General features: G+C 38.9%; 1 protein-coding gene across 4 annotated transcripts in view; it reads left to right on the top strand.

Annotated features, from left to right (window-relative positions):
• BCL11B (BCL11 transcription factor B) overlaps nucleotides 1-10,713 on the top strand; it is a 90,512-nt gene extending 79,799 nt beyond the window's left edge. For all 4 annotated transcript variants that reach the window (XM_058807163.1, XM_058807161.1, XM_058807164.1 and 1 more), the window contains one exon: nucleotides 8,702-10,713. In XM_058807163.1, coding sequence (XP_058663146.1) covers nucleotides 8,702-10,713 — 2,012 coding nt within the window. The remainder of the gene's footprint in view (nucleotides 1-8,701) is intronic.
• The last annotated feature ends 13,695 nt before the right edge of the window (nucleotides 10,714-24,408 follow it).

Genomic DNA, 24,408 nt, shown 5'->3' with positions numbered 1-24,408 from the left:
GGTACGGTGCCCCTCTGTATCATTGTCCCTATTTTAGCTGTTAGTTTTCACTTATTTTATGCTGCAGGTTTGTAAAACATCTGTTCAGTCTGCTAGTTGATGTTTTAGGTTCAAAGGAACTATCTAAAAGACACAAAGCTGTTTAGATGCTAAAGGTGGAGTTAGTTGAAACTGTTGTATCACAAAGGGCTAATTTAAAAGTTAACTCATTCACTATTGATCTTTTAATATTGATTTTCCTGTTTGCTCCTTACTTTTCACACTTCTCCCTTCCTCTGCTTTATAAATTGCCTTTGCATTTTAGATTTAACACCAATTAGGAGAAGGTGTTCAGAGATGACAAACATGTTTTTTATCTTCCATTTAAATGGTGCTTCTGGGTAAAAATCCCTGTGTCACAAGTTCTAACTTCTGCAACCCATTTTTCTTTCCTTTTCTGCACTAAGTGAAAGCATTTCTTACACTTCTGTAGGCTGAACATTAACTTCCACTAAGCCAGAAGCTCTTTTAAGGAGTGAGAAATTGGACATCCAGAAGGAAGTTGCCCAAAATGCCTATTGACATTTTATACCTAAAAATATAATATGACCATTTTGTAATGCACTAGAAATTAAACTGAACTGTGCATTTGGTTCATTTATGGGACTCTGGCAGTCCAGATCTGAGGTATGATTAAGTCTCACAGAAAATGGGACCATTGAACGCAAGCTGCTGCAGCCAAAGGTCGCCCATGTCCATTAAGAAGCAGGAAGCATCTGTTTGTGTTATGCATGGCTGTAGTCTGCCTGCAGCCTCCTCCTTTTTTATAAGTATAAATGCCAGAGAGGACACATAATATGCTTCTGGGGAAAGCTCAATGAAAAAAACCAAATGAATTGCAACTTGGTATATTTATGTAACAAGATGCTTGTTAGTGACAACCTGGTATGGTTTATCTGGAAAATTTTGAAAAAGTCTGCATTGGTGATCATCACAGCTACTTTGAATTCATAGCAGGGTAATTCAAATCAGAGTTTGGCAAGGTGTATCAGCTTGATATTGCTCAGACTTTCAAGGATTCATGCTCTTTGTTCTTGGAGTTCTGAAAGGTTGGCTGTAGATAGCATGAGAGTCTGACTTCTCAACTCTCTATTGGTAATTAATTCATTTGGTTTTCCCCTAATTTAATAAAATAGTTAATTTGGCAAAATAGATATTTATTATTACAAGAGTGACAAAGAGATCATTTGCAGTTCTGCCTAACAGGAAAAAAACACTGCTATAATGGCTTCAGAAAATAAAATAGTTTCCCAAAAGTGGGGTCACACTTAATCCACCAAAACTAGAGCTTGGCAGTTGACTTTAGCACAGGAAGAATTATTAGTTCATTGCTAACAGTAGTGTAATATTAATATTTTTTAATATTTGTGTCAACCAGTACTACTGTAGATATTTTCCAACAGGTAGAAAATGCTCTCAAGAATATTCACATCACTAATCAAAATCAGTGAAGGGAACGATAGGGTCCTGTGGGGTGTGTAGGTTCTCTTGGCATAAAGCTTCTTGCATAATCTCTGTTGAGAGCTTGCAGTCTCACTAGTCAAGGTAGAAAGTGGATGGGGAAAGCTGTAAAACGTACAGGCAGTGTGTGGGAGAAGAATATTGCATGAAGTCGTGATTTTTCTTGTGTTGAAGATGGCACTGGAGGAGATAGGCTATCAAGAGGCAAGGTAGGAAAAGAGAACAGGGCCTTGTATGGGAGGAAATAGGATTCTGTAACTGAGAAGTAACGCCTCACGATTACTTCTTTCTTCAGACACCCCTGATTTTCCATCCACCTCTTAAAAGCATTTCATTTTTTTTCCTTGTCACATTCTTTCCTCTCACTGGCCTCATCCTGATTCCCCATTTCCAGATGATGACAGGCCCTGTGGCCCCTCATGCTTGGGCTTTTACACCTAAACCTTCATCTGCTCTTCTTGACTGAGATGCACTTCAGGTTGGCTGAGATTTACAGGAGACCAGAGCTGTTTATCTGAGCGTAGAATTGGAGGTGCGTGGGCTGTGAGACTGCAGGCGACTTGTTAAGTCATAAAATACCAGCTTTAGCTTCCAATTGACACTAACTTTATGAACTGTTGGTGATAGTCCCTGCAACCCTCAGCAGGATGTGCTGCAAGACTCTCTTGAGCCCTTTCTTTAGATGAGGGAGTATAGGGATGGAAGAACTGTGCTAACTCTAGGGATGGAGTTGTGCTCGTTTTTCACCTTCAGTTCTTGCTGCCACCAAAACAGAATTAATATTAAGAGAAGTAGAAAGAGATATGGGACTTTTGTGTCTGTTGTTTAAAGTTAGTGACTGGAACTGGACTGGCAGGGGGGATTCACACCCAGACTTGGACCCCACTTTACCTTTCTGACTTAATTTTTATTGAGACTGTCAGTCCTTCTGAAATTGAGGTAGCAGCACTTCCAAACAGCTCAGTGAATGCAGGGAGGGAGGGTAAAACTCTCAATATTGTGTCTGCTCAGACAATGTTTATTCTATTATAAACATAGGTGAGTAAAAGTTTTTGCTAACTTGGAAAATTTAAAGTTATAATATAGCTTATAAAACCCCTTCAGCATAAATACTGAATACTATACTCAATATATTAGAGATATTTTTGCAGACCAAACCAAGCACTAAGCATGAGCTGATATAGGTCACATAGCAGATCAACACTGCAGACACCTGAAAAGCATTTGGCCCTTGTCTGGGTCATCTGTCAAACCACTTATGACGATATATTTTTTTCACCATGCAACACTAAATATTTCCAGTATTTAATGCCCTTCTCTTTAATGTCAGCTGGTCTTATAAGGAGACTGGTTAAAATTGTGTTCTCCATTATAGCATTTTAATTTAACAATAATTCAATTAAAGGTGTGTTTTTTATGGAGCATCCATGCTACCTTTATTGATATTATTAGGGTAACCATCATAATAACAAGGAGTAATTATTTAAATGTTTATTAAAAATCAAGTGGTGGAGAAGAGAGTAATATTGGAGGAAAGATTGTAGGAACCTGATACATGTCTGTTTCTGAGTGCTACAATAAAAGGTGTCCTTTCTTTAAAGCTTGCAAGTTTCTACTTTTCCTGAACTTCTAAAGGTGCAGTAAACCAACATTAAAATTCCTTAACATTTTTTATTGCTGCTGTTGTAACTTTGTAAAATGGAACCAGAAGCATTATCTGGAAAGCACTGCCAGAGGTAAGGAATGGCAGTGGCTATATGGACCTGACTGCAGGTCCTCACTGCAGTCCTGGCAGGGGTTATGGGTGGGTGATTAAAACGAGGGGGAGTTCATTCCCTGCTACCGCTAATGGAATTACTCAGGCATGCTGAGGGGAGGATTCATAAGGCACTGGATGTCACTGTAGCTCAGCAGAAAATAATGAATTCTCAACAGTTCTTATCTCACACTGATTATTGTTTGATGGTATCCAGAATAACTGAGGATATTTTGAGGGAAATTTTTATCTCCAGGGTAAAGGCGCACAGCATCCAGGGTACATATAAAGTTCTGTACCAACTGGGAAAGGAAGATCTGCATATCACTAAAGGATGCAAGTCAGACTGCAGGGGACAGATAAGTCAGGGATTCAGGCTGACTAGTGCAGTGGGGTGGATGTCTACAGACCCAGTCTAGTCTTGTTCTGACCTATGTTTTTTCACTGTCTACTGTAAGGGCGGAATTTGGGAGGCAGGGTCTGAAGTCAGCTTTGTTTAGAGCTGTTCATGAAAGAGAAAAATGCTCCTTATTGCATTGACATTTTGAATGGAACATAATCTGTCATGCACTAATCGAGGAAACACATTTTAATATTTCTGGAAAAGACCATTTTTTGTCATAATATGCAGAAAAGGCAGCAGTGTTCAATAAGTTCAAAGTTTATAATGACCTGGTTTAGGAGAAGATACTAGAGAGATTTTTAATCTCCCAGGTAAAAATACAGCAAGATCTAATTGTTGGGAGTTGAACTCAGCAATTCGAATCGGAAAGACAGCTTTCTTTTTCATACTGAAAATAGTCAACATGGCCACTCATTACTCCAATACAAAGTGAACTCTCCCTCAACATTTTCAAATCAAACTGGGAGAAGGGGATCCTAAAAGACACAAAGTGGTTCAGCTGCAAATCCTTGGGTTGGATGATAACTGTGAGGTGCAGACTAACTTGTTTCCTATGTTTTGCATGTACATCTGGGTAGGACAATATACTAAGATCTTAAATTGCAGGAAGAAAGATTTAGATTAGGCACTTGGGGAATCTTAATGATGGTAAAGGAGAGAAGGAATGAGGTAGACTTTAAAAAGATTGTAGGCTCTCCATTTGGTGGCCTTTGAAGCAGGATATTGGAGCAGCTGGCATAGATATGAATAGATTCATAGATATGGACATGTGGTGACAGGACAAAGAGGGAAATAAAAGAAAGTAGGTTTAGATAAGATATTAGGAAAAAATTCTTTACTCTGAGGTTGGTGAGGCACAGGAATAGGTTACCCGGAGAAGTTACAAATGTCCCATCCCTGGAAGTGTTCAAGGCTAGGCTGGATGGAAGTCTGAGCAACCTGGTCTAGTGAAAGATGTTCCTGCCCATGACAGAAGGGCTGGAACTGGATGAGCTTTGAGGTCTTTTCCAATCCAAACCATTCTATGACTCTGTTATCCTTTGGGTTAGGAATTGGATGAGGCCATACCTTAGGGTTTATCCCAGTTCTCTCTTTAATTTCACAATCCCTCCTAGCCTTTAAATGGTATTTCTGAATACCTGAAATACCATTTTAGTAGGTCTTAGTAGGATTCAGCCCTACAAACCTCTGTCATGTCTACACTGGCAGTATTTGTTTGGCTTTACTGTAAGCTGGAAGCTACAATTGATTGCTCAGGAGCTGCGACCTGGATGTCTCATCTCTGTACATACACATATCTACCAACTACCATAAAAATAAATTATACTTCAGCTCTCAGCCCTGAAATCCAAGCCTAGTTACAGACTGTAGGATTGAAACCATGTGCAATTCATTGAACAGTATTAATGAAGTCTTGGCTTGTGTTTGACTCTAAGCACATGAATAATTTCATCACTATCCAACAGAGCACTTCAGCCTATGCTTAAGTTTCACTGATGTTGATTACTCACATGCTCAAAGTGAAGCACATGCTAAAGTGATAAAGACTGCATATGGCAAAGCCTATATAGGTAGTTGTCATAAAGTGGGTATTTAGGCAGACTTCAGTGCAGGTGGCAAGGGATTAAGATAGCTATATATCAAAAATAGCCTTATAACAAAGACTTTTATAGTGTAGGTGCCTTATTAAATATAAGGCTCATTCTTGAGCAAGGCATGGCTGTTTCTGGACATGTTTAAAATATTTAGCAAGTTTTTGAACATAAAAATGTTCAGAGTGGATCTTCAAAGACTTTTTGACATTGTTCTGTTCGTAAAAGTGAGCATCTACACTGCTCTGGGCAACTTTTAGGCAAGATAACCAAAAGTGATAATATGGTAATTAATATTTTTTTTCTATTTTTTTTAAATAGGGAGTCTGGGGAGCGTCTTTGAGGGCTGTAAAACAATATATATATAGGTATGAATATATGAACATTCATGAATCTGTCAGAGATAAGTAGCCGGGTAGCCTACAGTGAATTTTGCTGTTGTGCTGAGGTCTCCTGAAGAGGAGCCCTGAGGAACATGAAAGCCAAACAAAACAAACAAGGCAGAGAAGACCTATGGCTGCTAGCATATAAATCCTGGATCACTAGTAGCACTAATTTTGTCATTTTGAAAGAAAACTAAAAAGGTGGGGACTTACTTTCCCCTCTTGAATTTCATGTAGGTGAAGTTTTGGAGAGCAAAACAAGCCAAAATATCTTAGTTCCATGTAACATGTAATAGCAAGCATCCAGCCAGCTGCCATTTTGAGGGTAATTTTTTTAATCAGCCATTTCAGTTTTAGGTTGGCCTTGATCCTCAGCCTGCTCAGGAATTTTCCTTCTTACGTGTGTGCCTTTTCTGAAGTAAACATGTTGCTGTTGTTGTCACCTAATACACAGCTGCTTTCTTCCTCCTGTCAGTTCTTGAGCTAAGCAAAGAGAATGCATGCACATACACAGACACTCAGTCACTTTATTGTTTTAAAGAAAAAAACCCCACAACAAAAAAAGTGCATGCTGTGACTTTAAAAATGAAAGAATTGAACAGCTGTGGGTAATAAATCGATTAATTAGAGTGGATAAAGTGAAGGTGAAGGGTGCAGAGCACTCTTTAATTTGAAGATATATGACCTTGTAAGATGCTGCACTTCATTTGCTATTAGATCACACTTTGGAAGGGGCTTTATTAAAATCCATTCTAGGGTGAGCTGAGGTAAAACATATTGTTTAAAAAAGCTTTTGACAGAGTATGTTATATACTTTAGTCTGCTTCAGTGATTTCTGTCACTTTTTATACTACACATGTTGCTGTGCAAGAAAAGTTAAAGGTCTAGACATTTTCATAATATTTCTGTAAGAAACAGAAATTTAAATATTTGAAGTAATAATGGGAGCATTTACTGTTGCTTTGGCTGCAAAGCTGACATAAAACTTCCTAACTGCTTCAGTGCTGAGTAGATTTTTAAGGGATAATGTATCAGTTCCTTTCCATGTTTGTATGTGGCTTGCATTAATGTCAATAGCAGTTACAGGCACTTTTTTCCAAGCCAAGGGCAGTTCCCAAACTTTTTTTTCCAATACTGATTGTCAGAAATTAAAGCAACTGCATCTGGCCCATACAGATACAGAGTGTGGGGCCAGGGCATGGGGGCCACATCAGCCAGGCAGAAATGTCTACTGTATTGTGTACATTTTTTATTGGCTGTGAAGAGGCAGCTTCAGTGAAATCAGGGTTTGAAGCTGCTATCCACAGCAACAGCCCTACTAAATCAATAGGTGCATGAAGATTTGCACCACATTTATCACCTACCTTTGTAAATATGTCTCAATCTGATACATGCTTTTTCCTTTATGCTGTTATGGATGCATATTGGTTGATAAGATTAAATAAACTGACAGGCTGATAGGTAGGCAGATAATCTTCTAGCCTCCTTGTCTAAGGTTTTGTAGGTTTTGTTAGCAGCAGTCATTCCTGCAACAGCCAGAAGAGGGGAATTCAATCAGATTCTCTTGATGTGCCCAAGTTCAAATGTTTGTTTTCTGTTTTTTGGGATTTTTTTGGTCTGCTATGAGTTATTCCTCTTTACAAGGTAGTTTTGATAACATGTTTCTGTTCACTTTATAAACACTTTAATTTTCAAGCTCATGCAACAGGCTTATGGGGATGGCAGTGTCCCTTCTAGAAAGGATCTGTTAGCTCAGCTTTGGATTTAAGCTCCCATGGAGGGGCTGAATCAGGGATTGCTTCGGTCCTGGCTCCACCATGGGTCAGAAAGGAAGCTTGGTTCAAGTATTGAGCTTTCAGGAAGTTTAGTGCCTTTAGGTTCAGTGGGGCCATTGTAAGACAAAACATGTGCTATCATAAACAAACAAGCAAGCAAGGAATTAATTTTTGATTTTCCAAAATGGTCAGTTTTTTTTCAGGAAACCTCCCACTCATTTAAAAACAAACAACAACACAAATCCTGGATCATGATTTTCAAGTTGACACATATTTATGAATTTATCAGAGTCTTGCAGAGGCATTGAAAAAAGGAGGGGGGCAAGGAGGGAAGTGCTTTTTTCAGATACCACATAGTTTACATTGTGCCCAGGACCGGAATTTTCTAGCTAGCAAAATTATGACTGTGATGCAGACTTGTCCACACCTGTCCTTTATGTAAAGCTGAATCAAGGTTAAAGGAATGCTTTCCACCTTTATGCAGTTGTTCCAAGAGGCTAGAAAAGCAAACAGAACAGTGTTTTTGGCTCTGGTGAGCATTTCTGCATTGGAGGGCAGGCTCAGGCTCAGAAATTCTTGGGACCTGGTTCAAGCATGGCCCGACATTTGTTACTGTTAATTGCAACTGTGCTGTCGGCTTTGATTACCGGATGTTTCATTTGAGTGGCTTCTTGGTGTTTTGGCAAAAAGAACGTCAAAGTGGTTTATGCAAGGGTATGTTTTCCAAGCTCCTGTTGACTTGAATAGGACTTTTGTGGCTAAATAGCTACATAATATTTTAAAAATGGAAGTGCTGGCATGACTTAAGCATGTATAAATTAAATTCAGCAAGATCTCAGGGGACTGCTGCATGTAGTATATAAAATGAGAGAGTGAAAATGACACTGAAGGTCCTTACAGGTGCCTTGTAAGACCTACCACACTGCATTTTTCTTGGTTTTTGTCTGTAGTCATAAATCCCTTGAAACAAATTCCTTTTTGTGGAATAAACACATGAAAGGATTTGGATCCTTACACGTCATAAAAGAAGGTTTTATTTGCAAATTAGAGGATGTAAACGTATATAGCACAAATGCGTATGTGTGATATTTGTCATACATGTTAAGTGAATAAGTGCGGTGAGTAAATGTGCTGTTCAACAATTTATATCAGTCAATACGTTGCAATTAAATCCTTCTTTCAGAAATGCCAAGGAGGAAGTGTGTTAACAAAATAAAGTGAATGCCAACTGTATTTAAATGTTCTCCGCTGTATTATTTTTTAAGTGTTCTTTCTGTTTTTTTCTTTTATAGGTAAAGATGAGCCTTCAAGCTATATTTGCACAACATGCAAGCAGCCTTTTAATAGCGCTTGGTTCTTGCTTCAGCATGCCCAGAACACACATGGATTCCGCATCTACCTGGAAACAAGCCCTTCAAACAGTTCCCTTACTCCACGCATCACCATCCCTCCTCCTCTGGGACCAGAGACTGTTGCACAGTCCCCGCTGATGAATTTTCTTGGAGACAACAACCCCTTCAACCTTTTGCGCATGACAGGACCCATCCTGCGTGAACACCCTGGCTTTGGTGAGGGTCGGCTCCCAAACACGCCTCCGCTGTTCAGCCCACCGCCTCGTCATCATCTGGATCCACATCGCCTTAGTGCCGAAGAAATGGGGTTAGTTGCCCAGCATCCCAGTGCCTTTGACAGAGTTATGCGTTTAAACCCCATGGCAATTGAGTCCCCAGCGATGGATTTCTCCAGAAGGCTTCGAGAGCTGGCAGGAAACAGTTCCACCCCTCCGCCAGTCTCACCCAGTCGCACCAACCCTATGCATCGTCTGTTGAATCCTTTCCAGCCGAGTCCTAAATCACCTTTTTTGAGCACCCCACCACTGCCCCCCATGCCCCCCAGCAGCACTACGCCTCCCCAGCCTCAGGCCAAGAGCAAGTCCTGTGAATTTTGTGGGAAAACATTCAAGTTCCAGAGTAACCTTATCGTGCACCGGCGCAGTCACACAGGAGAAAAACCCTACAAGTGTCAGCTCTGTGACCACGCTTGCTCCCAGGCCAGCAAGCTAAAACGCCACATGAAAACGCATATGCATAAAGCTGGCTCCATGACGGGCAGGTCAGATGATGGACTGTCCACCACCAGTTCTCCTGAGCCAGGCACAAGTGAGCTCACTGGAGAGGGACTGAAATCCAGTGAGGCAGATTTCAGGAATGAGAGCGATCCTTCCCTGGGCCATGACAACGAAGAAGAGGAAGAAGAGGAGGAGGAGGAAGAGGAGCTTGAAAATGAGAGCCGGCCAGAGTCGAGCTTCAGTATGGACTCAGAGCTGAGTCGTAACCGAGAAAATGGCTCCAAGTCGCTGCCAGATGAGAAATCCCTCGTCCTGGGAAAAGTCATTGAGAATGTAAGTCTAGGTGCCATTCAGCAATATAACGACATGTTAGCTGAGAAACAGAAGAGGAGTAGCTTCATGAAAAGGTCCTCTGACCAGCGAGACTTGTGTCCTCGAGACCTCTGTCAGAGAGATCCGGGTGATGAAGACTCAGTGGTAGGAGAGCTGGACCGCACTGAGGAAGGTACGGTCAATGGAAGAAACTTTGGCCCGGGTGAACCCTTCCCAAACTTGTTCCCCCGCAAGCCAACACCTATCACGAGCCCCAGTTTAAACAATTCCTCTAAAAGAATAAAGGTAGAGAAAGATTTGGACTTGCCACCAGCAACGATAATACCTTCCGAAAACGTTTACTCCCAGTGGCTGGTAGGGTATGCAGCATCGCGGCACTTCATGAAGGATCCGTTCCTCGGATTCACAGACTCCCGACAATCCCCCTTCGCGACCTCTTCCGAGCACTCCTCGGAGAACGGGAGCCTGCGTTTCTCCACTCCGCCGGGGGACATGCTGGACGGGGGGCTCTCAGGGCGCAGCGGCACGGCCAGCGGAGGCAGCACCCCCCACATCAGCGGACCCGGCCCCGGGCGACCCAGCTCGAAGGAAGGACGCAGGAGCGATACATGTGAGTACTGTGGCAAGGTCTTTAAGAACTGCAGCAATTTGACGGTTCACCGTCGGAGCCACACTGGAGAGCGGCCTTACAAATGCGAGCTCTGCAACTATGCATGTGCCCAGAGCAGTAAGCTGACGCGCCATATGAAAACGCATGGCCAGATAGGGAAGGAGGTCTACCGCTGCGACATTTGCCAGATGCCCTTCAGTGTTTACAGCACCCTGGAGAAACACATGAAAAAGTGGCATGGAGAACATTTGCTGACAAATGACGTCAAAATTGAGCAGGCAGAAAGAAGCTAAGGCCCCCCCCCCCGCACCCCCCGCCCCATCCCCTCCCCACCCCCACCTCCGCTAGGTTAAATTTCAGGGGTCTAGGTAACATTTTATTTGTACAGTTTAACTATTGCCAACTGAGAAAAGATGACCTAACTTGCCTCCGTAAACATAACTTAGCATAACTATGGTAAGGTGCCAGACTTTGGCACTTAAATATAACCTGTGTCTACAAAGTTCTATTAAACCCGAGGGTTGATTAAGGCAGTAAAAATTGTGGAGCCTTTTAACTGTGCAATAATTTCTGTATTTATTGGGTTTTTGTAATTTTTTGGCATGTGCAGGTACTTTTTTTATTCTTTCTGTTTAAATTTCTTTTAAAATTTTGTTGGGTATCCCTTTTAATTTTACCCAGTCGTAGCCTGAGATTACTTGCATTGTAGGAGAGAAACATATCTTTTAAAATTATAATTTTTGGGCCGCTGCTTTGTTGAAATTTAAGCTAAGTGTGTGTAATTTCTTGTGAGGAAGCCAGCATTTAAACTGAAATATCTCTTTTTTCTTTTTTCCCTCTTTCTTTCTTTCTTTCTTTCTTTCTTTCTTTCTTTCTTTCTTTCTTTCTTTCTTTCTTTCTTTCTTTCTTTCTTTCTTTCTTTCTTTCTTTCTTTCTTTCTTTCTTTCTTTCTTTCTTTCTTTCTTTCTTTCTTTCTTTCTTTCTTTCTTTCTTTCTTTCTTTCTTTCTTTCTTTCTTTCTTTCTTTCTTTCTTTCTTTCTTTCTTTCTTTCTTTCTTTCTTTCTTTCTTTCTTTCTTTCTTTCTTTCTTTCTTTCCTTTCTTTTCCTTCCTTCTTTGTTTTCCTTCCTTCTTTGTTTTCCTTCCTTCTTTCCTTCCCTCCTTCCTTCTTTCCTTCCTTTTTTTCTTTCCTCTTCTTAAATAATCTTGAAGATTAGGGAAAACAAAATTGTACAGCGGATAACAATCTTTAAAATTAGCACTTTCTTTTGAAATTGGATCAAATAGGTAGCACTGACAATGTCACTGAAGATGGAGGCCTTTTCTAGATGGATTTCAGCACTAAAGTTATGGCAACAAAAAAGACGTAGATGCAGAAGGCTGCTACACTCAAAACCCAGAAACATTCTTAATTGTGCATTGCTATAGAATAGTTTCTTCTTGTTAAAAGCTATGGCAACATAATGATGCCAGTTTGTCACTTTCTGGAGTGTTTTTCCCTCCCTCTTCCCCTCCTATGACTCTTTCCAGAGACAATGAAAGTACATCTTGAGCATTTTAATATTATTTTCAAACCTCAGAGGAGCCAAATGCCATCTCTTTTTTTTTTTTTTTTTCTTTTTAAAAACCACAAAATCCTAAATTTGAATTTAGGAGATCTACTTTAGTCCATATTTGCTGTAGTTGATTACTAAAAGATAGGAAAGTGTGAATTTCTCAATGAAAAGCCTCAACTCAGGCATTTAGTTTATGAATAGAAATATTAGAACAATCTTAGATGCTGTACAGTGATGTTATTATAAAGAAGGGAAAAAATCAATTCTTGTTGATTTACCTGTCTTGGCAAGATTCTGCTCCTACTAAAGTCAGTAAGATTTTTTCCAACTTAATTAGGAACAGAATGAAATTGTATTCAGATAAAAGCATTATGACAGAGAAAAATTAAAGCAAAGAAAAATGCACCTGCTCTACTTTAAAATTCCAAATTTTTAAAAGCCTTTTTCAACTAATATTAGCAAACAGTAGACAATTATGGTTTTAATTATGTTGACCCGCACTTTAAATCTTTTGTTTGTGGTTAAGAGAAAAATGGCTTCTCAACAAGAAATTACATCATATTCTACTTGGCCCAAAGGTGGGTTAAACTGTAAAGGAACAGCTGAGATTAAGTGTCAGTGTTGCTAAGCATGGCATTCACAATACTGGCACTATAAAGAAAAATAAATAAAAATAATTTATTGGACAGTTTTTCTACTGCCATTCAATTTGACGTGAGTGCCTTGAAAACTGATCTTCCTATTTGAGTCTCTTGAGACAAATGCAAAATGTTTTTGTGAAATGGAAAGACTTTTAAAAAAAAAGTAAAACAAGAAAAGTACATTCTTTAGAAAAAAAAAAAGAGCCACATTTACTTAAAAAAAAAAATTACTGGTTGAAGATAGTGGACATGAAAATGCCATAAGACCCAATCAAATGAAGATGTATACCCAGCACAACTTCGGACATACATTAGCTGAATTATTCTCAGCCTTTTTTTTTTTTCAGGACAACGCTGCTTAGGAAATGGAATGGAAATGATTTACTGCTGAATTAAAACTCAAATGACACAAATTACAAGTTGCTATCATTGAATGAGAAAAAACAATTCAGGAACAACGGCTAATTTTTTTTAAAAGTTAAATTTAGTGCACTCTGTCTTAAAATACGTTTACAGTATTGAATACATACAAGGGTAAAAAAGAAATTGTGTGTATGTGTGTTTGAGCAATCTTTTTTTTTTTCAAAGTTTGCTTAATAGGTTATTAAAAAATGCCATAATGGCCATGTGTATATTGTTTTCTTTTGGTGACGGGGTTTTAGTATATATTATATATATTAAAATTTCTTGATTACTGTAAAAGTGGACCAGTATTTGTAATAATGGAGAATGCCTGGGCATTTTACAAAACCAGAAAGAAAAAAAAAATTTTCTTTTTTCCTTGAAAATGTTGCAGTAAAATTTAAATGGTGGGTCTATAAATTTGTTCTTGTCACTGTAACTGTAAAGTCTTGAGTTTTAGTAAATTTTTTTCTGCCTTGGGTGTTGAATTTTTATTTCAAAAATGTATAGAATCTTGTATTCGGGGATTAAAAGGTGATTGCTACACCATGTAGAAAAAGTATGTAGAAAAAAGTGCTTAATATTGTTATTGCTTTGCAGAAAAAAAAATCACGTTTCTGACCTGTACCTATTTTTCTCTTTTTTTCTCCCCTTCTCCCCTTCCCTTCCCCTTCTGGAATGGATATTGATATTGGTTGATTCATATGATGTAGGCACTTGCTGTATTTTTACTGAAGCTTGTAATTTTTTAACTGTACGCTTGTCCTTTTAAAGGGATTTAATGTACCTTTTTGTTAGTGAATTTGGAAATAAAAATAAAAACAAACAAACAGGCTGCCATAATATATTTTTTTAATTTGGCAGGATAAAATATTGCAAAAATAAAAAAAAATTTGTATGTGAAGTCCTTATTGTACAGGAAAAAAGGGGGTTGTTAGACGACCTTTGAGTAAAAGAAACAAAACAAAATAATTAAGTGCTTTTTTATTTTACTTTTTTTTTTCTTGTTGTTGTTCACAAATAATTTTAGTTGTATATATATTTTTTTGTCAGAAATGGCCTACAAAAAAGTGCTGTTCCCACAGGGCTCTAAATAACTTCAAAGTTGCCTGGACCCCTTGCATCAAGGTTTTACCAGGTATGGTTGAACCAGGCTGGATGGATATTGCCTATTTGTGTGAAAAGAAATTCCGTTCCTGGAAAGGTGTCTGGGGTGACATCCCACAGCTTCCCTGCAGATTTGAGAGAGAGAGAGGAGATTTCTTCCCCTCCTTCCAAACAAGATGTCCAATACATCTTCCCTCCCCTGGCCAACCCCCACTCATTGCTCCTCACACCCTGCCGCTGCCCTCTGGAAGAAAGCCTTTTTATAGCAAAAAGTGAGAGCTGCTGCATCACTTTGACATAAAATGGTGAAATGGCCTGCTGTTGGCACAGCTGAAATCGGGTTGAAGTAAAATTAGTCCAGGCATAGCCCTCCTCTTCCCTGTCAGAACAGGATCGACTCCGTGTACAGGTCTTGCCAGTCCATGTTATTAGCTGCTTTGCTGCTGTTCACTCCTAATTGTACATTCCATAAATTTCTGAATGTTTGAGGGACTGGGATGAAATCCTGTACCTTTTGATGTCTCTCTTCTTTGCAGTTATTTTTTTCTCTCTCTCTCTCACACTCTCTCCCTTTTGGGTCAAGGGGAAGATGTGGCAGAAGAGGCACTAATGCTTTAGTGAAGGGAGGAGAAAATGATCACCGCTCTTGCAGAAAATGATGGTAAAACTTATAACAAAAGCAAGAAAAAATATATTGCCATGCCAAATTATTCTGCTTTCATCAGTGCAGAACCACTGGAGCAATTGGAGAGGCATGGGTGCGACAGTAGGGAGAATTTGGTCTACCTGATCAGATAGATATATGCCCTCCTGGCTTGAATGTCGCACCCTTAAGTCTTCTGGACAAATTCTTTATCTCAATTAAACTGATATAAATCAGGAATTATTCATCACTCTTACTCCTGGATTATTCCAGTATAATTGAGGTTGGAATGTGGTCCCTTAAAGGCACATTTTCACTTTTTGGTGAAAATTCAGATCTCTGGCTTTTGTATAAATCCAGTCATGCGACAGAACTCAGAAGAATCTCTTGGACTTGCATCAGTGCAACGAAGAACAGAAGTTAACTGCACATTTTCAATCAATAATTAATTGATTTAAGAAATAATTTCACTTTTCATTTTATTGTAAGTTGTTTAGGAGTTTCAGTCTCACTGTCGTTTTTAATTATCCAGGATAGCTAACACCAGCAGTTGTCTAATTTTGTGACTTAAATCACTGAAACTAACAATAAGTCACCCAAAAGCACAAGGGTTGTGTTTCTGCAGACTGTAGTGATACTGAAATGGCCCTCCTTTTCTTCTTGCTTAGAAGAGCCGTAGTTTACTAGGCCATAAGCACAATATAACATGGACATAGCTAGAATGCTGCCATAGCTCTTTTCACACTTTTAGTTTTATATTTTTTTTAAGGTTGAATTTATTACTTTCATTGTGTGTAGTCTTGCTGCCATTGAAGTCCAGAACAAAACTCCAGTTGACTCCCTGGCAACAGGACAGGTGCAGAAACCTGGTTTTGGAAAGAAAAATAGAAATTTTTAAGGAAAGGGAAAAAAAAAAATCAGCATTTCATCCCAGTCCTATGTAAAAGACAGTCCAAGGTTTTGTTTATCACAGGCAAACTCATTTTTATGGTGCTCTTTGTATTTTAGAACTGCAAAGCAAAGTAACATTGATTTAAGTTGTTTGCATTTGTACCGGCAAGGCAAAATATTTTTATTACCTTTTTCTATTACTTATTGTATGAGCTTTTGTTGTTTACTTGGAGGTTTTGTCTTTTACTACAAGTTTGGAACTATTTATTATTGCTTGGTATTTGTGCTCTGTTTAAAAAACGAGAGCACTTTTTTTTTTTATTATGGATAAAATGTTGAGATGGCTGGAGGTCATTTCAATATGGCTTAGTGAAATATTTATTGTTCCTTTTATTCTCTGTACAAGATTTTTGGCCTCTTTTTTTCCCCTTATTGTCACAATGTTGAGTTCAGCATGTGTCTACCATTTCATTTGTACGCTCGTTCAAAACAACGTTTGTTCCAGTTTCAAGTTATAAAAATAAATTGGACATTTGACTTGATCTCCAAATCTTGTCTTTCCTGTTTTTTTGACACTGAGGGGTGGGAAGGGGAAAAAGAAAGGAGCAAGGGGTTGAAGCCTCAGTACAGAAGATAGACCTCCTGCCATATTTTCTGTCAGTTCTCATAGGAATCCATCAGGAGAAAAATCTTGTTTGAGAAGGATATGTGAGAACCTGAATGATGCTAAGCAGATGCTCAAGTTCTGCTTTCATCCCTTGGATTTAAATAGAATGCAAGGTATATCCTGAATAGAAGTCTTGAGAGAAAGTGGTAGAATAATGCTTGAAACAGACACATTTCTCATACAGAATTATGCTATGTTTGGGGTCATTATCTCAGTTTTCTGAAGGTGCTGAGAAGTGCTTTGCTCGTGGTTTTTTCCTTCCCTCCCCATAAATGTAACGGTATGGTGTATGCACTCAGGTTTGTTACCATGTTCTGCTTTTTGGATGCCAATGCAAATAGGGAGAACACTTACAAATTCAACCAGGACCTGAATTTGGGCCACAGACTGTATTAAGTGAGAAGTACCAAAATGTAACTCCACCTAAACATCTGCTCCTCCTTCTCAGCTAGGGACAAAGACATGAACATTAAAAGGCAGAATTTTGCACAATTTGCATTTTGAGGATAGAGCTGACAGCTACAGGCAGTTCACTGTCCTGATGCTCTTTATCAAACCAACCTGTTAGCTAATGCATGGATATCTTAAATAAGAGAATTGTTATTCAAACCATTACTGGAAAGCATAGGAAAGATTTGGAGTGTTGGAGACCAGATTCTGGTTTCCTGGAGGCCCTGGTCCAACAAACCACGTAGCAGGCTTTTGATTCAAAGCAGGCAGATAATTGAAATTCATTTCAAAGGAATTGCTCCTGGACTTTAAAGTATTTGGCTCAACTCAGAAGTCAGGAGGGGAAGCTAAGTGGTGTGTGCTACAGAAGAGCTCCTACAGATGGTCCCTTCCTGATCTCAGGCTCCCTGAATCTACAGTCTAAATTTAGGTATGTGTGTAAGCGCTTTGCTGGATCAAGGCTTCAGAGTGATATAAAAGTTACAGGCTTTGAAAAGTTGCACTCATGAAAAAACAGTGAAAATGAAATCAGAGCCCGACGCTGACAATTATATTGGGCAATAGTTCACGCTATAATTTCCCAAACGCCATGTTCATTTTGGATGCCTTCTGAAGTGAGCTGCAAGGGCTGTTACGTTTTACTTCTAAGTTTTGTACAGTTTGCATTTGAATGGGGTGTTTTTGACACCCCATAAACATGACTTCACTCCAGCCAAACTTTACACCACCATGTCATTTTGCCGGCTGTAAAGACGCTGCAGGCCTTGCAGATGTTGATGTGGTGCTCGAAGATTTAGCAGCAGCAGCCACTGCTGTGCATGGCAGCTTGTGGATGGGAGGGTCTGGAGGTACAAGGGGTCTCTGTCTAGTGCCTCTGCTAGGGAAAGTGATATCTGCCTGGTAAGGAGAATTCTGGATGCCCTGGAAGTTTTAATGCCTTAACTCATCACCATTGAATATGCTAGAATTTGTCTGTCAGAGCCCTGATTACCCACACACATTGGCATGAGGAGACAAAGTAGAATTAGGCTCTTTTGACAGAGAAAATGTGAGAAATCACACAAATAAAGCTGCAAACAACTAAATCCAAGTGAGTCTCTTTGTGACATCCTTGGGTTAGTTACTCCTGTTTCACACTTGCTTGTGTAATCCAAGAACTCCATTATGACTGGTAAAGGAAGAGGGCTAAGAAAAATCTTTGTGGAATACATATGAAACCAATGGAATTCAAACTTTGATATAAAGGGGGAGGCAATTAAACTAAGCTTTGTAATTATAATGAAGAACTATTATAAAGGAAATTTGATTTCTCGAGGTCCTTATTCTTCACACTGGTGGTACACCATATTACTCTTTGGATTCAATACATTTATTCCTGATTTGACGGACAATTCCATGGACTTGAATCTGCTTTAGTGGTTTTATGTACATAAAACTTACATAAATGATGGAAATAGATAACAGAATGACAGTGGTCATTGAACTCCAAGACAGTAACTGAGATTTTTCCATCAGAAAGTGGAGTCCAAGAGTTACATTTAGCCTACCAAAGGATAGAAAGATGCCATGTGATCTGTACACCCAATTAAAACAGCTTGAAAACCAAGCACCCAAAATGAAAGGCTTGTGAACAGACCAATAATTACACACAAAAATCATTCAGGAAATAATTCTGAATAATGAATATATTTGAGAAAATTGTGATCTATTTGCAGACAACTTGTAAGCAAAAAAGAAGCAGCATTTGCCTAATAGTTGATTTGCTCTGAATTATTCTCCTAGCTCAGCTAAACACTGACCTTTAGCTACTCAATGACAACATGCATTTCATTGTCTGGCAGATGACAGACCATTCTCTGAGATCACACATGTGAGAGATGGAAAAGACCAGTTCACTCCATTTGCCAATGCTTTACCAGTGCAAGACTGTTTCTTTCAGTACATTTCCTAAACAAGCTGTTATGTAGAACAGAATCAAATGTAATTGTACACTGGAAAAAAATGGCTGGTAGGAAAAGATTCTTCATCCGGTCTTGTCACTGTCCATTTCCCCATGGCTTTAACCACATTTCCCCATGGTTAACCACATTTAACCATGGCTTTAACAAATTTAGTGAGAGTGGACACACAATTCAGGTCTTTGTTGGACTGCAGTTTGAGGGTGGAACTGGTTTAAAAATTTGTTCTGATTCTTCTACTTCCCAAACTAATCTGGACACCATTGCATATGTAGACAAGGTATTGATTCATAGATTACTTCCTCTGCAGAAAAGTTAGACACAGGTTTCCTTCTTTTAAATGATTTCTTATTCTGTCAAGATATTAGTGACAAACTTCTGGTGCAAGTGAAGATCACTTGCACATTTTCAGATAAAGTTGGCAAGTGCTTGTGCTGGTTATGGTAGAAATCATAGGTATCATCAGAGAACATAAAACTAATGAGAATGTGACAGAAAACAATGATGACATAATTGTTGCTGAATACTGACTAGGAATTACAGTAATGCAAAAAAATATTGCTCTTCAAAAATTTTTTAAGCCTAAAGAATATGTCCAATGAGCAACACATTAGATGTGTGTAAGTGTGCAAAAACAATGCATACATTTCTCTGTGACTAACTTTGATATTTGTGTACCTGTAGAAAGCTAGAGTATAATAGTGGTTTCATTTGAATTTCTCCTAATTAACAGAAAAGTGTAACTGAGCTTATTTTAGTACACCACAGTATGTTCTTAAGATTGGTAGTCACTTTAGTGACTGATTTAAAATGGATATTACAATGACAAGTGAAGACCCCTTGCTTTCCTGCTAGAAATCACAATTGGAGCACCCATTGCATGTGAACAATGTCTGTATAACATTCTATGAGACACAATTAAAATATCTAAAATGTTATTTTTCACTAGAAACCAATAGATCATAAAGCAAAGTTCAATGACTAGCCAAGATAGTCTGGTACATGCTAAATTTCCACAGTAGCAAAGTATTACTAGAAGGTATGTTGATAATTCTTTCCCCCACTCTATTTATTAATTCATATGTGAAGAGGGATAAAACTACATAAAACTATATGTGGGACTTCATTCACAATATTAAATAGGTCTTCCCAACAGGGTGAGATGTAGAGAGACAAAGTGAAACTAAAATAAATTAGAAAAGCCAAGGAGACATGAAGCACAGAACAAAGAACTCAGGACAAACTCTCCTCATTTAACTCTCTGTGATGTGATGCTGAGAAGAATTGTTTGAGTGCAAAAGGAGGCCAAAGGAGGAGAGTCTTCATATATTTCCTATATATGAACCAGAACCAAAACCAAGGAAAATTGATATTGATAGCAATAGTAGTTTCTATTCAGGATGTGGCTGAAGCAATCTAATCAGAATCCAGGCACTTATTACAGAATACTTTGAATTCTTAGCAATGATGTAACATAATGCAGCTTCACAGAGAAAAGCACCATTCCAGCAAAATACTCCCAAATGACTGACAGAATGGCACAATTACAGAATTAGAAGAGGAGAGGTAAGGAGATGTTAAGAGATATAAACAAGGGAGAAAATCATGTTTCACATGGTAATCATGTTCAGATGAAAGGAATGTGTTGGAGGATCATTGATGAATCAGGACTGTTAGACATTTCAAAATACCTAAGTGAAATGGGATTTTAAATCGCATTTTAGAGGTAACTTGAGTTCTAAGACCCACTGATTTTTAACAACCTTTGTATTTCCAAATGAATATTGAAAAAAAAGGCAGTGGTCCAAAGCTATTTTAGAAAAAAAAATCCTGTCATAGATATTATCCTGCTCATATTCAAATGGCTTAAATTATTGCTTTTAATGTCTGAACATTTTAGAGGAATTGAAATGCCAGATCCATCCTGTTTCAGTTTGTGGCTTAAATTCTTCTTTACTAAAGAGAGACATAACTCCTAACTCCCAGTGTTTCTGGTGGAGAAACCCATCACTGTACCCAATAGATAATGCAAATTCAGGGTAAGCAGCATATGGCCAAGACAGTGTTTTAACCATTTCACTGGATATGAAAGGCTGCAGAATTATATTCAGATCAACAGGGCTTGTAAGTGCTGCAATAGTCCTATGAAACTCTTGGAACGACACCCTGGTGGATACCACTCTCTACTTGCAGGAGGTTGAAATTTAGATATGCAATTTGGTTTATTGCAAAGACTTGAAGTAATAGTATGAAATCTTAGCTATTTAAGATGCTCAATCTACAAGTGACAAAAAACATGAACTTTCTTGTTGAGGGAAACACATTTTTAGTCAAAAATTCATGTCGCTGCGTGAAAAATGTTCTCTGATAGAAATGTTGCTATGTATGTACTAGTTCTGAAGTTTGATATGTGAACATTTGCAGTTTACTCCTCTGCCATAGTTTATTCTTTCTATAAAAGACTGGCAGTATAGCTCTCATAGGTGCTCCTTGTTCCCTCCAGTGCAAAGTCAGGTGGATTAACCGGTTCTCTGCAGGCAGATCAAGCTAATCAGAGAAAAATAGAGGACTTCAACAGCACAATTTCAGTTGGCACACTTCGTTCTACATTTTATGCGTGATGATGGCTGTAGAATGTCTTGGCCATCCATCACACAGCAGATGTATGCAGAACAGTGGTAATGACCAGTAGAGATGGGGTTGTGTCTATGAAGATGGATTGTCTTCCCAAATGTGGATTTTAAAAACTGATTTTTTTCCCCTTTTTTAGTAGTAAGTTAGAGAAATGAATTTTCTAATTCTGCTTTGTGGGGGAGCAAACTAAAGTGGGATATGTGCTGATGTAAATCAGCATTGCTCTGTTGTGCCAAGGCAGAGAGGCATTTTTACTTTTCAGCTGGGAGTGATTTTACAATTTGTGCTATCCAACTCAGCTTGGTAAATGGTTTTAATATTGGATATATATTTTTAAAAAGAGTACCATGTTCTTCAGACTTTTTAAAGCAAGAAATGTTTTAAACCAAATTACCTGATTGTTTTGTGATACTGAGTGTCAGTTTCCAATAAGTCAATCCTCAAAAAAAGAGTGAGTAGTGGAAAGCAGCAACTCTTGGCAAATTAAGTCTACTGTCATGTCAGTAGGAACTTCTGTGAGGTATGTGAATGATCAGCCAGCAGAATGAAGTAACTTTTTTGTCATTTCAGTCTGATGTAATCTCTCAAGCAATTTTTCCCAGAAGTATATACTTGTCTTGATATGCAAAAACCTTGGCCCGAGAGTTCACATGATTTTCCATACTCAGACTGCTTCTTTTGTTAGCTGTTATTCCAATGTGATTTCATGTTACTGCTTTAACCTGGTGATGAATGATTCCTCAATGTAAAATCAGTATATTTCTCTTCACCATGCTGTTTTCCCACAGATGAGGTTTCAGCCCTTCTTTCTCTGGCTGGGCAAGACTGGACATTGGTTTCTTCCCAAACTGCTAATGTGAAGTAATTTGTACAGGTAATTATGCCTCAAGTGAAGTTTATTGATGTGTGAAACACTTCTGGCCCAGGGGTCTGGTGATCTGCTTCTGCAGTTGTCCCACACAATAGCTGCTTAAGTGAAATAGGAGCTTAAAGAAAATTAATTCAGATCCTCTGAGCACAAAGGACACCAGAACAACCCGCATACCTACAAGTGAAGTGTTGTTCAGCTTGCCTCTGTGTCTACCAGCCAAATATCATATCTCAGTCTGCTTGTATTACTACACACTCCCAATTTTCTTTTCAAGGCACATTTTCTGTTCAGGAAGGGAAAGACACATACAGCTTGAGGGGAACAAACTTGGAGGAGCCACTCTCAAAATAGAGCAGGTTGTAAGGGGTCAGTACTAGGGCCAGTTCTGTGCCATTAAATTTAATTTCATGATATCCTAAGGTGATGGACTGAAGAAAATTTATTGTATTTGCAGACCAAACCAGGTGGTGAAAGATCAACTCTGTGTTGAAGGCTGATGGTGGTGTTCAAAGTGATCTTAATATTTGACTAATTTACTAAACAGACATTGGTCAGAGAAATAAAAAGGGTATGAAGGTCATAAGTGACAGGGAGACAGCAAAATGCTCTTGCACAAAAGACAGATACCACCATGGCATTCATCAACCAGAGTAGCCTGTAAATGGTGTGATGTGCACTCTGCCCAGCACTGGTGAGGACTTTGTACATCCAGCTGTGGGTTCAGCTCATAAGAATCTAAAAAAACGCAGTCCAGTTGGAAGGCTGACCTAAAGGGAGCAAAGGAAACTGTGTATGTCTGATGAGGAAATATTGGAATAATTTGGATTGTTGTCCAAATATGAGCAGAAGGAGCCAAAGTAAGGAGGAAGATAACTCTTCTCAAGCAGGAAAAAGAATGTTGAAAAGGTGTTCTCCCCCTCTGTGGGGAATCATATGATTCCATGGTATTTGGAAGAAGAAACAAATCCACTGCATCTTCACAAGGAATTTCACCTTATGTCACTCAGAATTTTTCCTTGGCAAACCTTTCCTCACAAATTAGTGATCATGGCTCCCTTGAGTGGCACCTTAAAAGAGCAAGGGGTTTTGGGTTTTTTGGTGTTTACTAACCAGAGAAGTTCAATGGCAATCTTGGCTTCACCCAGCTTTCATCAAACATAAAAAAAGACCTGCAGACCAGATTCAGACCTGGTGTAAGCTAAAGCAACATAACCTTTGAAAGAATTCTCCCTTCTTTCACCAGACCTGATTTGAGCCCTTAAATTAACTCAGAGAAAATTAGGCAAATTAGTCTAATTAAAAGTACAGTTCAAGCAATCAAGATACTGGTCTTTACTATATTGATCTATTTTAAAATATCAGCATAGGACAGTTAAAAGCAAAGGGGGCAATTAATGTCTTTCCCTGGAAAGGTGTGAAAGGTACCTGTCAGGTTTCATTAAGTGTATTTATTCTTTCCTTTCAAATTGTCTCTGCTTTGAGCAGACCACTCTTCTGGGTTAATGCTGACAGAAGACAGCAGCACTGCTGTAAGCATTCTATACAGCAAATGTAGCCTATTTGTGAAAGATGGGGAATCCTGAAAATGAACTACTTTATAGCTGATGCCTCTGAAATGCCCCATATGCTTATAACTGTCCCAGAAAAGCAATGCTGGAGCTTGTTACCTCTGCTTTTGTGAGACTTAATATCTTTGGGCAGCATGTATAAACAGTAGGAGAAAAACCTATTATAATAGTTTTATAAATGGGGTTCTGAATCACAGAAAGATTAATTTGTTTGTTGAAAGTCATACAAAAAATTCTGTGAAGTAACCAGAAATTTTGTGCAGCTCCTCCAAGTTCAGCTCTGGTAGGTTTTGATCTTAGTCCTAAGGGACATTCTTTGGGACACATGTTTTTATAGCATGGTTTTTATGTCTCAAGGTCTAAGAAATTAGGTTTTTCCTCCAAAGAAGCTTCACTCAGAGATTGCCTAAATCAGGGAAAAGTGTTCTCTTGGTTTCAGTGGGCCAGCTAAAAGCTTCAGGGAGCAAGGCCATTCTCCACTTTAGGTGTGAGCACAGCGTGACTGCATTGGACCACTCGGGATCAGCCTGACCTTGGCCAACCAAGGCACCTGCCCATAACCAGGAGAAGCTGACCTGCTGTGGAGAGGGAGAAGGAGATGG

The sequence above is a fragment of the Ammospiza caudacuta genome, chromosome 6 (assembly GCF_027887145.1).
Source record: "Ammospiza caudacuta isolate bAmmCau1 chromosome 6, bAmmCau1.pri, whole genome shotgun sequence".
NCBI lineage: Eukaryota > Metazoa > Chordata > Aves > Passeriformes > Passerellidae > Ammospiza > Ammospiza caudacuta.
The sequence above is the reverse complement of the archived record's forward strand: the minus strand, read 5'-3'. Positions and strand labels throughout refer to the sequence as shown.